General features: G+C 46.8%; 2 protein-coding genes across 6 annotated transcripts in view; one reads left to right on the top strand and one right to left on the bottom strand.

Moving 5' to 3' along the window:
• The window catches only part of G3BP2 (G3BP stress granule assembly factor 2), a 29,984-nt gene extending 17,584 nt beyond the window's left edge, over positions 1-12,400 (bottom strand). The window contains exons 1-2 of one of the 2 annotated variants that reach the window (XM_037391911.1): positions 12,207-12,400; positions 4,174-4,292 (exon numbers count right to left, since the gene is read on the bottom strand). In XM_037391911.1, coding sequence (XP_037247808.1) covers positions 4,174-4,268 — 95 coding nt within the window. In that variant the 5' untranslated portion in view covers positions 4,269-4,292; positions 12,207-12,400. The remainder of the gene's footprint in view (positions 1-4,173; positions 4,293-12,206) is intronic. The other variant, XM_037391922.1, reaches the window with a different exon arrangement.
• Positions 12,401-15,403: 3,003 nt separating this feature from the next.
• The window catches only part of USO1 (USO1 vesicle transport factor), a 37,550-nt gene continuing 35,506 nt past the window's right edge, over positions 15,404-17,447 (top strand). For all 4 annotated transcript variants that reach the window (XM_037391930.1, XM_037391944.1, XM_037391934.1 and 1 more), the window contains exons 1-3: positions 15,404-15,536; positions 15,966-16,052; positions 16,172-16,236. In XM_037391930.1, the coding sequence (XP_037247827.1) occupies positions 15,471-15,536; positions 15,966-16,052; positions 16,172-16,236 (218 nt within the window). In that variant the 5' untranslated portion in view covers positions 15,404-15,470. The remainder of the gene's footprint in view (positions 15,537-15,965; positions 16,053-16,171; positions 16,237-17,447) is intronic.

A 17,447-nucleotide genomic window follows, 5' to 3' on the forward strand; every position in this document is an offset into this window, starting at 1 on the left:
AAATCCAGTACTAGGTGTAGTCCAAAGGCAACATTCTCTCTGTGCTTCTTACATTTAGGCAGTGAACAGTATTTCATTTGCATTAATCACGTTATTGTGTACAATAACTAAATCACCACTTAGAGCGCAGCCTCCACTGTGTGACTTTTGACTAAAAACTAATATTCCCTATTTATACTACTCAACATGTAGTAGTTGTGGTTTTCGTCTCAAATAGCATAGATCTCTGGACCACTCCAAGAAAACAAACCCCAAGATCCTTTCTTGACCCAGCTTCTGGATTGGATTTTAAAATCTCATATTTTTTATATGTAATATACATACATATGCTTTCAATATTTTTCTTACATTTCAGAGTTCTTTTCATGCTTTTATTCCACTTCCAAATTTTGAGCCTAGAATAGTCTTAAGTTTTGTTTTGGATTTTTACTCCCAGCTTATAAAGCATGTGACAAATGCTTAGTATTTTCTGTACATTTACATTAATAGATCAGACAAAATCATCATATCACACCTTTTTTTCTATTTAGAAGCATGCTTTGCCTTGGGAGTGATTCCCATGAGGTCTGAATGCTAAGACTTGCCCTAGTTATACAAGATACTATTATAAACCACCCTTGTACTGTATATATGAAATAAAATTTTCATTAAGTACTTCTGGAAACTCACTGTCTCACAGATTAGCAAGGATACAGAGCATTTCTCTCAAAGAAGCCAATGCAGAGAGTCAGTGTTCAGATACAGAATTAAGTACTAGAACTTCCGCATTTGCCATTTCTTGGTTTATCCTACTAAACCTAGAAAATCTTTCCAGGTCTGTTTTCCTGAAAACACCAATCCAAGATTGTAACTCCCATGACTACATCCAGAGAAACTCTGGGAAATACTAGATTGTTTTCTTTGGTACCAACTGCATAACCAAGTTTTTGAGCATGGTCCAGCACCTCCTAACAGCAAGGATAAACAGAGGTTCAGCTGCAGCAGTGCACAAGCAGATAGGAAAACTTATTTTCACTCTCTACATTCTAAAGTAAGCCCTCTGACAGTCAGCATATCTTACTAAGTGCTTTCACAGGGGGACCAAGAGTTGTAACTTGCTTTTAAGGAACTGCTCAAACTCTTTGGTAGGCAGAAAACCTAACACGGGGGAACCGCAGATCAGGAAAGCAGTATAAGTTAAGTCCCCAGTTACATGGAATTAGAGATTTTCAGTTAAGGGGCAAGTAAAGCCATATAAATTCACCTAAAGTGCAACAGGCATGCAAACTACACCAAGCAACACCCATTTAGAGGGCAAACTGATCTCTGCTTATCCGTAACCGCTGGATAAGCTTTGGATGACTAGCCACAGGATACTTGGTGCTCTTCTCAAGCTTTTAGTAGAAGGAGCACATCAAGCAGCAGGAAGCCATGAAAACCAAAATCCTTCTGTGGCAGTGAGCAAACTGTTGTTCAGTCTAACAGCAAGAGAAAGAGGGAAGAGAAGACGCCCTCTCAGAAGAACGTCACTCATAAACAAGGTGGGACCAAAGAACAGAAAGGCATCCACATCTCCACATCTGAGCCTGACTAGGAAAAAATCAGCCACCTCCACTCCCCCAAAAAAGGGACAGCAGTAGCAGAGACTAAAACTGGCTAGTAGACAGCAGCTCAAGAATCAGCTGTGACTCAACCAAACCAGATCAAAACCTCTAGGATGCTTCTATGCAGAGGTATTTAAGAGAAATTTCACTGATGCTATCGTTAGTGACACTTGTGCCACCTTTCAAGCAGACAGAGAATATTTGTGAGCACAGAGTACCACCCGCACCAGGGAAGCCTACCTCATGAGTGCCTATCTAGCTCACCTGACCTCAGCAGGGCCATTCCAGGAAACAGGTAACCAACCGGTCATCAACAGCCCCTCCACTTTGGAAAAGAAAAAATTCTGTAACATTCTTGGACTAGAGCCCTTGATGAAAACACAATTCCTGCAAGACAGCAAATTTTGTGGACAACTCTGCATTCCCACTCAACATACCATGCATACAGCATAATTTGGAAAGCTCCATTTCAGTGTTTCCAGTAAAGCCTGAGATTCAGAGGGGTGGGAGTACCTCCTATAAAACACCGAAGTCATCTTCCAACAGGCTTTTTGCAGACATCGTTTTTCCTCACATATACACTTCTGCCGATTTCCTATCACCCCCATCTGGAAACATCAGTCTACATCCCAAATGCACCAGGAACACCAGCTCTATAATGCTCCCCTAGCATGAGTTAATATTGATGCAACCGAAGTAACGTTGCCATAGCAAGGGAAAGCAGGAGGCAAGGCAAACCTGGAACAGCTGGCTGCTCTTTGACTGAAGCAGTTAGGGAGGAAAAAACGTAACAGAGTATTGTACTCCTTAAATCAGAACACACATACCCCCCTCCAAATCCTGCCAAGGTTACAGGTTACATTACAAGTAAATGCTCTTATGAGCAAAATCAAAGACTACTTTCAACACTGTTTGAGGCATGAGTGATTTATACCAATATACAGTTTAAACGCCATTGAAAATAACCGTTACAAAAGGAAAAGGCAATCTCGCTGCAGAACTGATACAATTCTCCCCTTGCTTTTGGTGTTAAGCTGTGAAACACAGCCTCATCATCCCTTACAAACTCTTCTCCATCTCTTTGTTTATGCAAACAATTTCTGGGTGTCAAAGCAAAACGATGATACACTTCACATGAAACTTGTCTTCTTAACTTGGGCTTTTCTATCATTCAAAAATTACCCTGCTGCTCCAATATCAGGATCTCCATTGCATTGTTTGCTCACAACGTAATTTTTGCATTGAAAAACTGGTACAGTCACACCCTTTCTAAGACTCTTAAAATAATTTAAATTGCTTGGCTATTACAAAATGTTAACTGCTGACAGACCTGCCTAAAAGGTGCCTCCGAAGCTAACTCCAAGGCAAGATGTCCCCTCCCAGGCCACCCTGAGAAAACACCCCAGCACAACACATTCCGAAGGAACACAGTTCTGGGCTCAAGAGAGACCTGTCAGTTTGTGCTGCAGGTATTGATGTGTTACACGGACATGCTTCTCCGGCTGTTGATCTGATCTGACTCATTTGTTGAAGTTTTGGGGCTGAGGAAAATCTGCAATCACTGAAAATCCTGCCTTTAATTTCTGTTAGATTACTAAACATAGATTAGCAAAGTCTGGATTACACTGCTCAGACACCTTAAAAACAGATTTCAACACAGAAAACAACTTGGTTCCACAGCAGTTCAGTGATTTAGGTAAAAATGATACCATTAATTTTCCCTGTCTGAAAGCTATAGATGAAAACAGGCATTATTCAAAAAACTGAATTCTAAAGCAAGCCATCTGAGAGCTCTTAACTTGTGCTCAAACAGTCCAATTTTTTCCCCATCAACTTTATGTCAAGTTCTGAGACAACCCAACCACTGACTGGGATTTTCTCTTTTTGTATACTGGCAAAGCTACTTTTATCTTTATTTATTACAAGTCCACGCTGATCTAAATCCAAATGTGGAAATGCAAAATCTTAAGTGACAAGATGTAAATAGCTAATCAAAACCAGAAAAAGGAGGAAGAAAAAAAAAAACCACACAAAAAAAAAACCACCACACAAACCACAGAAGAAGGAAGAAACACATTCAGAGCACCACTTAAATAGTGGACACAGGGGATAAAAAACCCCATTGTATTATCCACCTACTTTGTCCAGGCCATGGCATTCATACTTACATCTCCAATCATGATCTGAATAAAAACTTCTCAGAGGCAATGCACAATATACTAACCTGAAATAATTACCATGCTTACCTTTGTTACCAAATGCAAGTGTTTCCTCTGCCATTTTATCTCCTTTCCTGTCTTTTCTAAAAAGTATTTCTGGAATATGTCCACATTGCCATTTTATCAGCTGAGAAGCAGCTCACTTTCCCCACACAGGAAATACCTTGATACCATGCCATACATCCATATGACCAGACTTTGTTCTATAGCCTAAGGACTAGTCAGTAAGATGAAACAGTTTTACAAGAGTCCAAAAGTTAGCCAGGTCCATTTCCTCCTACACTCAGAAATTAATGTTTATCTGATTTATAATGAACAGTACAGACTTTTGTTCAGAAACCTTAGTCACTTGGTGTGTGTGAAAGTGTTACCTGTGCAAGAAGTCAGGAGCTTTATTTAGCAGAGTGTAGTACTGTCTCACGAACTCCCGCCCTACAAGCAGGGGACTTGGCTTCTCCATCACCATTTCTTTGGTACACAGTGTCAAATGCTGTAATTGGAAATATTCAGGTTAGTTTGAAGACAGCTCTCTGTATTACAACTTCCCCATAAAAGGATGAGTATAATGATTTTAGAATTGAAACATTTATGCAAACAGTAACTTAATTCACACAGAACTACTCCACCAATTCCAGACACCCTCCCCCACACATCCTTTAAGTAAACAAAAAGATTTTAGCCAATTCCTGTGTTATATTGACAAAGTCCCTTACATAACAGGTGCTTTAAAAAAAAAAACCAAACAAACAAACAAATAAAAACCCTGTCAAAAACCTCTAGCACCATTTATTTAACCCTTTGGCAATACACTGATGAACAATTAAAAATCCAAGTTCAACAGCACTGCAAAACAAACAGGGATACACTTTCTTAAATCAGCCAGTAACATTCCTTTACCTTGAAGCACACCTGCTTCAAAATGTTGCTGTCACATCTGTAACATGAAGATGGTAGCTCCAATATTCTGAAGTGATTATGAGGGCTGGATTCGCATTCCCTGAAGTCTGGGAAGAGAAACCTTTATGCTCCAGAGATGACCAAAGCCATAGGTACTACTTGTCCAACCTAACTGCACTTCACATTTGCCACAGAATAATTTAAGTTTTAAAGGACTTGTGAGGGTCACCAGGTTCAATCGCAGGAGCAAAGCATGACCAGTTTCTAACATGTTGCTCGTTAAAACAAGTTCTGAATAAGGTTATTTGCTAACATGTAAAGCAGAACTTCCATCTGCAGTTTCTGCCTGTCAGCTGTCATTTTAACACTGTGCACCTTGGACAAGTATGGATCCACCCACTCCCACCAGATAGATGTAGGTAGCAGTAACATCTCATCCCCTGGCTGCAGTCCTCTGTTCTTCAGGCTGAACAAGCCCAGCCCTCTCAAAGTCTCCTCCCTCCAGGTGCTCCAATCCTTTAACAATCCTGGTGATCCCACAGGGTTTCTCTGCTGTGTGGAGGAGTTAAAACTGGGAGCAATACTCAGGGTCGGGGTGTCACAAGAGTCCAAATGGAAAGAAAGAATCACTTCTGCTTGCTATACTCCTGCTTAGACAGCCCAGAAAGTAACCGCCCCTCACCACTGCAAAGGGACATCACTGACTCAAGTTCAACTCTTCTGCCAGCACATCGAGGTCCATTTGTACAATGCTGCTTCATACTCAGTCATCTCCCGGCCTTTACTTTTGCACACAGTCCTTCCATGCATCTGCAGAACTTGGGAACTTGCCTTTACCGAACTTTGTGATGTTCCTGATGGTCATTTCTCCACCCTAACCCTCCAGAAAAATCAAGGTAAACCACATCTACTGCACATGCCTCACCCAGCGAGCCATTCCTGTCACTACAAAAGGCCAGCTACTTGGTCAGTTATGATGTGTCCTGGGTAAATCTGCACTGGCCGTTACAAACACCTTGCCTTTATGGATCATGGATTTGCTTTACAAGCCTTCACAGGGATCCAGAAGCCAGCCAACCTATAAATCCCCCACTTCTCCCTGACTCGAACTGTTCTTAGTTTTACTTGCTATGCTCCTACCCATCCATACCATCTCACAGATCATCCATGTCATAAAATGATCTTCAGCACCTGGAAGTCTTTTTGATTGCTTGCCAGCAACTGAAATGTCACTTCTTCCAGCTCATGACAGGAAGGCTGAATTCATGAATGGTGAGCATCTGCAGTCATGAGATTCCCTCCAGAAACTTCACAACCAACCTTAAAAGAATACGGACCTCGGTTTCTACAGATGAGACTGTTGGTTTTTTTCTGCACCCATGCCCCACAAGCAGTTGATGAACAAAAAATTGGTGACACAATCTTCACCACAAGCACTTGTGAGAATACACAAGGATGGAGCTTCATCACAAAGTATTTACTTTTAAAGAACCTATGAATAAGCAGATGATAGCCAACACACAAATTTATGAATCTAGCAATAATCAAAGTATGTGCATTAACAAATTTCTGGCATACCACAAGAACACTGAAAATGCCTCTGGGTACAAAACATAATAACCTGTGGTAAGTTATTATACTACATCAGATCTGTATCACACTAGAACTTTTATTCATTGGAAGCTGCCCTATTTCAGGAAAGGCCACCGAAAGCTTTCAGAAAATCTGACAAAGGCAAGTAGGCAATGATCACACACAGCCAGTTCTTCCCTAACAACTTGAAACAGAAGTCTGTTTACATTGCCAAAGAGATGAGTACTGTCCACCTCTGTCCATATTTCAAGTGACAGCACTATTGATTTACATCATAGAACCACAGTATTTTACAGGGTATCTCAGTACAATTCTTCACCTGTCTCAGTATTATTTCCTTTCATTATCACTTCAGAGATCTCAAAAGGGGTAGCAGAGGTTTAATAAACTGTTCAGGTCTCCAAGTCATTAAAAGGCAGTAAAACAAAAATGCAAGTACTCCTTGCTATCAAAATGGGTGCCATGAAACCAGGTTTAAAAAAAGATTAAAAATCTCCATGTGCCCCAATTTGTACAGCACCTCCTTAAAGTCAAGGGCCTGAGTCTTAGCAGGCCCAAGGGGTTTGGAGGTAAAGACTACAGTGAAAACCCAAGGCATTGGCATCAAAAATTTAAATAGTCCAAATTCACAGAGAATGTGAGTTTTACCATGCACTATGCACGTTTTATGAGTTTTACCATGCACCATGTTTTACCAGGCACTAATGGAAGCCCCATAGATACACATACTCTATAAAAGCTATTTTTCCATTTTTCACTGCTACATACTGAAGAGTCAAGGAATAACAGCTAAGAAAGAAGAATCTGAGCACTCTTCTCACTCAAAATGAGTCACATTCTTAGATCAGCCTGAGCAGCCACTAGGAAAGTGTCTTAATGAGAACTTATTGCTTGAGGCACTCACATACATACCAGCCAGCAACAAAATACTGGAACTGAGATGTCAAACACCAGAAATCAAATAAATTTATCTGCTGGTTTCTTTACGGTGCAGCTGTACTGTTAAGAGCCCCCCGTTTTCACCATGCACACTGATAAAAGCTGTTAGCCACACAGACAGGGTAACATGAACACCCATGCAATTGCTGCTTGTCCACAGGTAATCCTGCCTATTTTTTTTGTGCTGACATAACGATTAATCAACAAGATTTAACTTCCACCCTATTCAGTACTGGAGGACTAACTGAAACGTGGAATCTCTTTCTTCTCCAGACAAGGCTCAGAGGTGAGGGACCCAGAGGCACCCATCAAGGGACCGGATTCTAAAACTGAAGGAACATCCACACACACCAGTGCACTGCTTCTTGCAACTTCATTTGGCATGACTCCAGTCCATAACAACTTAAGCTTCCAGGCGGGACTGGACAAGCTTGTCACCATTACCTCAAACAACCAAGTTCCTATCCTAAGGTTCGTCCATGGTCACTTCTTTCAAGAAAATAAAAACAATGGCAAAGTTAGCACAGAAAGGAATTATTTGTTATTTGCATGCAAAGATAAGCAAATGGACAAAAGCTGAAAGGATATTTCGCTCCGAAGAGCAACACCAAGTGCAACTGCAGGGTACTGCTGAACTAAATAGTACCATTCATTTAACTTTGTGACAACATCCCAGCTACAACCTGTTAGATTGAGGTACCAGATTATTACAGACTTACCTCAGCTCTGTGAAAAGCATCTTTTGATGGTCTGGGATTACACACACCAGCCATGACAAATAAAGCAATAAGTTAGCCTTTGCAACAAGTTGAAACTGTTAAGGGCTAGAAGGATGAGATACAGCTCACATTAGGACAATTGTGCTGAAGTACTTGGGAACCAACTGCTACAGTAATTTCTCAAGTCCACACTGAATTAACAGCGTGCAAATTCATTCAGTCTGTAATTATCTTTATTCATAAATCTTTATTTATTAAACTGTGTTTGTCACTTCTTCAACTGAGTAAAAAAACCCAACCAAACCCCGGAGTATCACTCATCAGTTTGCAAAGGAGGGCAGCAGCAATGTGTTTCTGAAGTACTGCAGGCCACCATGTGCCGAGTAGTCAAAATGTTCACTGGCAGGCATCTTGCTCAATAAGTAGCTCTACCATTACAGAAATATTTTTTTTCCCTAAAATACATGTAAGCTTTCTCATTATCATTTCCCTCATTCTGTAGAAAAAACAGAAGCATGACTAGTCAGCTGTGGCAATGCATTAAGTTTACCTGAGGCAAACGGTGGCATACATGCTCAAATCTAGGTATCCAGAGAATAAACTTTGGCACAAAGTTTTTGGTTGTGCCAAGAGGTATTACAAAGCCACCTCCATCCTGTTTCAAGACAGACCAACAACAGAGGCACTGCCTGGATGCTTCACCAATTCTACTAAAATAAAAAGCCAAAGAGTTCTGACAGGATCTCAGAGAAGTGTCACCTGAACTTGAAGGCAACCTCCATCAAGACACTTTTAAACTTTGGGAGGGACCTGCAGGCAGGCCTCATCACGCAAGTAAAATATTTTGTCTTATTGACAAGCAAATTTAATCTCCTCAATCTTCCATAGAACAATCTGTCCATGACTAAAGGCACATAGACATCCAGCTATTATAGTTTTACATAAATCTGCAATAGCGTGGTTTGCTCAAATCCACAATTCTGCAACTTGTGTCCAAGTGACTGACCAGATTTGAATATACCACTTAAACTGAAAATAAAACTGGCCAAAATGCTCTTGCAAATCAGAAAGATGCCCCCCACACAGTGGGCATAGAAAGTAAAGCCACAAGGGACACTGTGCTGCTTCCCACACCATAAGGGCTGAGGAAAAGAGAAGAAAAGGGAAGAGGAGCTTTCACAATCTTGGGCAGGTTTCTCCTAAATCCAGATTATCACTTCTAAACTGCAATTCCTACTGCAGGCACGCAAACAATGCCTTAAAGAGTGTACCTGCTACTGTGAACCATACACACGACTCAGATGCCACTATGACAACACATCATGTGAGCAGCCACCTCGAGTAAAGCTAAAAAAGCCGAGCAGCAACTGACAGTCCAGCTGACATGAGCCAGGGCATCTGTAACACAGCTCTGCAAAGACTGGCAGGTACTCCACCGTAAAGCAAAAGAAGCATCAACTGAAATGGAAAAGTATTGAAAGAGCAATTGGAAGTTCCAAACCACCAGGTTCAGTACTGAAACCACCTTCTCGCTTTCACGCTCTGCAAGGTAAGCACTCAGATCATCCTCCATCTGCAGTAAGGGCCATCAAACCTGTATAATCTACCGGAATCCCTTTACCTCATGATCTCCTTTACCTAATCTGCTGCAATCTGAACTGGCTGAGCCTCAAGGCACAGCATGAAATGATTTCAAATCAAGCTGTCCTGCAGGGTTGGGTTTTTTTTGGTTGTCTGTGGTTTTGTTTTGGTTTTTTTTTTTTTTCTTTTTTCTTGAGAGGCACTTAATAGCGCCCTCTATTTTAGGCTCGTGACTTCTATAAGGGACCATATTCTGGGCAGTTAAGCTGCACCATGCAAAAGAGCTAACACCCACCCGAACAGCAGTAACAATAGCTACTGTAATCAAAGGCACCACACGCTCTGGGGAAGTCGCTGCATCTTTCTCTGTCATCATCCAATGCCAGGCTCAGCGCCTTTCTCCTGGTACCTCATCAGATCTATTAGTCTGATGTATTAACCTTTTCACACGTTCTTTGAGATGCAATGCAGTTCTTCAATTATCAAATACTCTCAAAAAGAATGAAATCCAGTGTCACAACTGCTACAGTAAGAAGGAAGACTCCAGTTCAACACTGCATTAAGATCCCATGTTTCCTCAGCACATTTTCAGCACCATAATATCTTCTTTAAGTGTAAGAATGGATGTATAATTTGAAACCTCAGTTCCACAAAGGAAAACATTTCACTCATAGGGGCACGGGCAGGTAAGTAGACTGGATGGTCAGCTCATGCTGTTTTCTCTGCAGTTTAAGGTAGCAATCACAGAAAAGATTTTGTCAATGAAAAAATCATCTGATGCAGGTCATTGCACATGATGAGCCCACCTCTGCCTGCCAATTAGAACATTAGAAGAACATTTCAAATCATGAACCAAGATGACATCTCTTACACCCAAGCTACTAGAATCCACAACAACAAGGAATCCTTAAGAATGAAAAGGCTTTCCTAGGGATGGTATGTAGGCATACTTATAATCACAATAAACACAGAATGACTCATTAATGATAAATTAACTCCAAAAGCTAAAGCAATACTGGCTTGTCAGTAACATCATCTTGGCTCAGAATGCAAGTTGACAAACTCAATACCCACTCACAGTGCTATGGTAATACAGCTATGCTACCTTCAGGAACCTGGGTATACATAGCAGCACTTGCTCCATATTCCTTCACAGGAAGGCTGCCACACTGCACTGAGCAGGATGGCACGGCCTACACTGCAGAGTAACCATTTCCTCCATTTCTTGCTTAAGTTTGTCACCGATCTTCATTCTGCTACTACCCCTTCATTAAAAGTGGCCATATGAGAAATGAGAAAAAACCAAAAAACCCCACCCTGAGATATCTGAGACAGCAGAAAGTGCTTTATACACCCCCCCCCCCCCAAAAAAAAAAGCTTACTCAGAGAGGACATCTTTCATACTCCTCCATCCCATTACAGACCAAAGAATACTGGTGCTTGGCTTTACACATACACGTTGTGCATAAGTAGTCTACCCGCACACAAACTAAGCAAGGAACAAAATAACTTACCCTATTTTTCAACAGCTCAAAAATGCCTTGGGTATCTTTACATTTCTTCCCGTAGCAAAGCAGAACACTTGCACACTGAGCTTGAAACGCCTAGAACATACAGAGGACTACAGAACTGCCAAACCAACATGGAAGGCCACAGTAACAAAACCTGCGTGACTGACTAAGGTTGAAATCAAACAACAATCTCGTCTACTCTCATTATCTGCTGTGTTGGCTCTTTCACGCAGCAGCACTTGGCACCAACCTCAAGATCCAGGGTCACCCCACTAAGCAAGGGATGTAAAAGCTTTGTCGTGGGGTTGCCCCTGCACACCCACACTGGATCTGCAATGACCTCTACTTCAGCCCTCCGAGGTTAAGGGGAGCAAAAGCCTGAGAACACACCGAGCTCAGCTCATTATAAACGAGAGCAGCTCAGAGAAGATCTACTCCTGGCATCGAAATCCGCAGAATAAAAGGTGCTCGCACCCACTTCAGCCATATTAGGTGTGAGAACAGAGCAGTCCAGGTTGCCGCCGGGGAAAGAGAAGCGGAGGAAGGCGAGGCCTGCGGAGCCAGCACATCTCCCAGCTGGAGATGCCGCCGCGGTACCACCGTCAGGGAAGAGGGGGGCTCCCCGCGCCCAGGGTGGGAAGCCGAGGCGGCTCCTGCAGCACCAGCGAGGCCGAGGCGGCGGCCCCGCACTCGCCAGCGGCCCAGCACCCCCGAGGCCGCCGGGAGGCGATGCAGGCGGCCGGGGGAGGGCGAGCGCAGGGCCGCACGCCGCAGCCAGCCCCGGGGATGACGGGGCTCGGGGCGCTCCGCCCGGCAGCGGCAGCCGAGCGAGGGGGCGCCTTTTCCCTGGCCTCCCCCCGCCGCCCGGGGCGCGGCGGAGAAGCCATCGCCGGCGGGCGACACGCCGCCAAGGTGACGGCGAACAAAAGCCCCCACCCCCCCTGCGCCCCGGCCCCGCCGCCCCCGCGCCGCACCGGGCGAGGAGCCGGGCCGGGAGCCAGCAGCCGGGCCCGGCTGCGCCGAGGCGGGGCGGGCGGCGAAGGGCAAAGCCGGGCCCCGGGGCGCTGTCGCCCGGCGTGCGCGCCGCTCCCCTCAGCCCTGCCGGCCGTTAAGCGGCCGCCACCCCCGCCGCCCCAGGGCCTAGCCCCGTTCCCCCCCACTCACCTAGGGAAAAAGTCTCGGTGCGCGGGGCCGGGGCACGTCCCCCCCTGGGCCTGGCTTGATGTCGGGCGCGGCGAACGTGTCCCTCGGCGTGTCCCGCAGCGGGGGCAGGACGGGGCGCGGCGGCAGCGATGTCACGGCCGAGCGGGGGAGGGGCGGCCGCGGCTCCCGGGCGCGCGTGCCTGTGCGTGCGTGCGGGCGCGCCTGCGCGGAGGGAGAGAGCAGGCAGGGCCGCCAGGGGAGGGGCGAAGGGGGGCGCGCCTGCGCCGCCCGTATTGTCTGCGCTCTGCCCGCGCAGGGCGGGGCCGCGCCTCCGCCAATCGCCGCCGCCCTCCGCCGTGACGTACCCCGCAGCGCCCGTTTCCCGCCGAGCGCTGGCGGGGCGGGTGGTCGTTAGCGTGTGTGAGGGGAGGCGGGGGGCTCGGCCCAGTTCTGCGGGGCCTCTGGGTGGGCGTGAGGGGCCCTGTGCTCCTTGTTAATCTTGTGGCGTTCTCACGTACCGCGGAAGGTGTGTCTGTGTGGCCGGTTCTTACTGTGCTGTCAGCCCTGCCGTAGTTAGAGCCCAGGTGCCCGTCGCGGTGGCGCGGCCGGGTACTGGTGCGGAGGCTGGCTGGAAGCAAGTGCACCGGGGTGGGCCCGGTAGCCGCTGTCCTGACATCTCTCATTTCTCTGGCTCGGCGGCGTCTCAACGGGAGCACCGTTTTGCTTTTGGCGGACATCTCCGGCAGCCTACATAATACGGGGTGCAGTCAGCCTAGAGCTCTTTCCTTTTCTGTAGCTCAGTTAAAACTTCAGAGCTCTGCACTGAAACAGAGAAAACTTGTGAGTTATGTTGAGGTCTAAAATAATGATTGTAGGTTAAACATCAAATAACTCTTAGCCAGTGTGACAAAAGCTTGACCTTGGGGTGTATTAAGTCACCAAACCCTGTGTTTGGGAGGGCTTTGCTAGCAGTTGGGGCCCATCAAATAGCTCTCTCGGTGGGGGCAAATCCCTTTCTTTCTTTGAGGCTGTGTATGTGAGGATGCAAGCACTGAAATACTATAATAAAGAACTCTGCTTTGTGTGAGAACCTGGCTTATGTTGTTTTTTTCTTCTTGATGTGGGCCAGAATCTCCTCATGCCTAACCTTACTGATTAGTTTTGCTGTGTGGCTGCCACTGAAAGGTAAGTACCTTGACCTGTCCTGGTTGGGAAGGAGGGGAGCCTTTCCTGACCTTGATGGTATCCAAAGCACTTTTACTTAAAAGAAGGATTTTTTTCCTTCCCCCCCCCCCCCCCCCCCCCCCGCGAAAACCTGTTTTTCTGCTATCAGGCAATGAAGTGCAAGATAGCATCCCAGGAATTTACAGACTAGGACAGTTGTGTGTCAGCTGGCTCCAGCTGAATTTTGCCGAGCCAGCTTGCTGCTGGGAAGTGGGCAAGCAGCGTCAGCAATGCAAAGCCCCTCCAGGTCAGCGTGCTGTGCTAGGTCGCAGCATCGGGGAGGACAGTGAAGCCAGCATTAGGCGTATGCTGTGACTGCAGCCTGGCTTTGCCCTGCTGTGGCTCATGAAACTGCTGATGCGGCTGTGCTGGCAGAAAAGCACCTGGTTGTTGTGTGAGTAAGCCTCAGTGAAGGTTTCCTTGTTGCCCAGGAAGGTAGAAGTGCTCTGGGACATGTGCTGAGGGATGTCTGTGCAGGGAAACAAGGGGTAATGGCAAAGGAAACCGTGGCCAGCCCTGAGGCTTCGGTGTGTTCCTGGTGGCACCTCAGAGAGCTCTGTGAGTTGCAGAGTAAGTTTGGGTTTTCTTGCCCGTTATGGAAAATGATGCCAGGTGGAATTCAGAGAGGAATGTAGGGCAGGTGAGAGATGAATTGCAGGTGTGTGTGTGTGAAATCACAGAAATGAGACTAGGTTGCCCTGCAGCTTCTTTTTACTAGGTTGGGGGGTTTGCTGCATCCAAAACCCTATGTAGCTCAAGGACTGGAGGTGCTCAGGGCTTCGCTTCTAATGTTACAAGGGATGAACAAAACTGCTTGATGAAAGCCCATTTTGTAATGACTGCTGTGATAGCTCATCTTTTTTAGACAAATGAATTGATTTTTAGTGTCTGTCTTTAGATGGGAGAGGAAGCTATTAGTTTTAGAATATGGAAAGAGTAAATGTTTGCTTTCAATTCTGTAATTTAAAATGTTGATTTAATTTCTCAGTTGATGGAGAAAATAAAATCCCCAAAGCTCTTAAATTGTGACGTGAGAGGCGTTTTCTCCTGGAGTGAAACAAACTAGTTTGGTCCCGAGTAAGATGATCAGTTTCTTTCAATATTTGCAAATCAATATTTGCCATTGTTGCTAGAAAAGTTGCTGTAATTTGATAGGCAGAACCCCCCAAAATACTGCCATATTTTGGGAACCCATAAATCCTGTGGGTGACTACCAGGAGGGCCGCACCAGGCTGGGAGCTCACGTGCAGATGCGGTGTGGGAAGTGTTTGGAGGGCTGGTCCTTGGCTGTTGTTCCTCAGCAGGAATACAGAAAGTGCTGCAGTAGCATCCAGCAAGAGGAAATCAAGCATCTGAAAGAAATTGAACTACTTCGTGCTCTGCTTGTGGGCTGAAGTATCGTTGGTGTCTGGCTAAGCTGCTGTTTCTCACTGAGCTGATTCTGGTTCTGAAAATGTGGTACTGTACCCAGCTACCACTGTCCTTTTCCATTATAAGCCAACAGTTTCTGAATTCCAGGCCTCATTGATTTGTTGTGGGCACGCAGACCCCAGAGATGTTGGGGGTGTGTGTGTAACTGGCTTACAGGGGATGGCTGGCTTTGGCGCTGAGGCAGGTTCATGCCTGCAGCCCCTGTGGATTACCCTGAGCAAACCCTTCTGGTTTGCACTTGCTTTTTTTTTTTCCCCCTAGTGAAAAATGCAGGCCGAAGGTGGGCAGCGAGCCCTACTGGCGCAAAGCGTTGTCAGCTGGGAGCGAAGGCTGAGCTCCTTCCTGCGTTCCACTGTATTTGAGAAGCGTAAGGCGGCTGCCGGCACGGGCAGCAGGGCACCGAGCCATGCCGGGCCGGGCCGACCCGACCGAGCCGGGCGGCAGCGTTCAGGCTCGGCCGCGGCCCCGGCAGCCCCGCCCAGCCCCGCCCCCCCGCCGGCGGAGGCCACGTCGGCGCCACGTCGCGACGCAGGCGCGGCGCCCGCTTCCGTCGCGGGGGCGGCTGGCGGGGGCCGGGAGCGGCGGGGGCCGGGGGCGCGGGGCGAGCGGCGCTGGCCGCGCCGAGCCGCCATGAACTTCTTGCGGGGCGTTATGGGCGGCCCCAGCGCCGGGCCGCAGCCCTCCGGCGCCGAGACGGTGAGCGGGACAGGGCCGCAGCTCGGCGGGGCCTAGCGGTGGCCCCGGGTCCCTCGGCGGGGCAGGGCAGGGCCGGGCCGGCGGCTTGTCCTCGGTGCCTCTCGGGTGACGGCTGCGAGGGGCCCCGGCGGGCCGGCCGGTGCCCTGCGGGGCCGGGAGCGCCCTGCCCGCCCGGCTCGGGGGCCGGGGGCAGCCGCGGGAGGCTCTCGCCGCCTCCCCGCCTGTGCCTGGGCCGCGCCAGGAGCCTTTGGGCCGCTCAGGTATTGCGGGCATACGGGGCCCGTTGCTGCTCCGAGGGACGGAGTCGCCGGCTGGCCGTGGGGAACCAGCGCTCTCCCGTGCGGTTACCGCCGCCGAGCTGTGATTTTTGGGGGCGTTTTGGAGTCGTGGCATGTTATCGTTCATCACCCGTGTCTTGTACGCTTCCAGATTCAGAAGCTGTGTGACCGAGTAGCTTCTTCCACATTACTGGATGACCGAAGGGATGCTGTGCGTGCTCTCAAATCGTTATCCAAGGTAAACACTGCGCTTCCTGCAGAGCTGCACGGCTCTTCGTCTTCTTTTGATGTGTTGCTTAAAAAACTGTGTTTGGATTTTGGCCTAGAGCATTAACTGTTCCCTTTCTCTCCAAACAGAAATACCGATTGGAGGTAGGCATACAGGCTATGGAACATCTCATCCATGTTCTTCAGACAGACCGGTAAGCACGTTGCTGACTTTGGCAGCTGCCTGCAGCTGATAACCCAACCCTTCTTTGCTGCTGAAACCAACAAACACAGACTTTGTTCTCTGTGCTAATAAAGCAAGGAGGGGAGTAGGGTTTCTAACAGCTTTTTTGTCACAGTGGCTTTTTATGATTGTAAACCTAATCAGACTGTAATCAGAGGTAAAAAGAGCAGAATTCCAGAAACTTGCATGAGGGATGGAAAGACCAGTTCTAGAGTGAAGGTGGTAGCACAGCATGTCTTAATGCTTTCTAGTGGTTGGTTTCCACTGCTCTGGAAAGGTAAATCCAAAATCACAATATTAATTCAATGCAGGGTTTGGAGTAACCCAAATCAACATGTTACCGGGCAAAAGGTGAACTAGACAGAATTAAGAGGAAACGAATGAAGTGAGCAAATGTGTGTTTTCTCAGATGTGTGTCATCAGATGGATTGGTAGAACGATTCCGTCATGGGGAGTAATGCATTTATATTGAAGGGTTCATGTAAATAGGAGAGCTGGACTCCATGGTTGCTGTTAAGACCGATGACATTAGTCTAAATACTTTACATGGACTAGAATTTACGTAACTAGCAATTCAAGTGTCTTTACTATCCATCTCCTTCTGCAATTAATTGCATTGCTGTACTTGATAGTACCCACATGTCGTGACTTCGATCCTGTTTACAGTGCTCTGATTTAAGCTTCAAGTACTGCGCATTCTTGGTGCTTAGGTATGGTCTTTTGGTCTGGATTTGAATGTAAAGCTGGTAAATTTAATATATATTAAAAAACAGTAATAAAGGCATACTTGGAATAATTACATGTGTGTACATGGGAAGCAGGAATGTGTCTTCTAATGTCAAGACAGGGAGGAACTAGAAAAGCAGCAGTTCAGTGTCTAGAAGGAGGCATTGTGCTTTGCTTACGTATGTAGGACAAGAAACCCTTTGGTGCTCATCTGGAGGCTGCTGGGGGCCTCCCTTGCCTGGCCAGTTACACCGGCTGGAAGGGAAGGTTTGGGGCTGGTGTCTAGGCGAGTCCAGTGTATTCCATTCTGTTGGCTGGGTAGTTAAAAATGGATGTCTGGCCTGCATGCAGCTTGTGTGGTGCGAACAGTTAGAGGGAAGGTTATAGGAGTAACTGTCACTGACATGAAGGGGAAACCCTTCAGAAAAATTAGGTCAAGGAGGCTGCTTTCATCCA

Source organism: Falco rusticolus, chromosome 1, assembly GCF_015220075.1.
Source record: "Falco rusticolus isolate bFalRus1 chromosome 1, bFalRus1.pri, whole genome shotgun sequence".
NCBI lineage: Eukaryota > Metazoa > Chordata > Aves > Falconiformes > Falconidae > Falco > Falco rusticolus.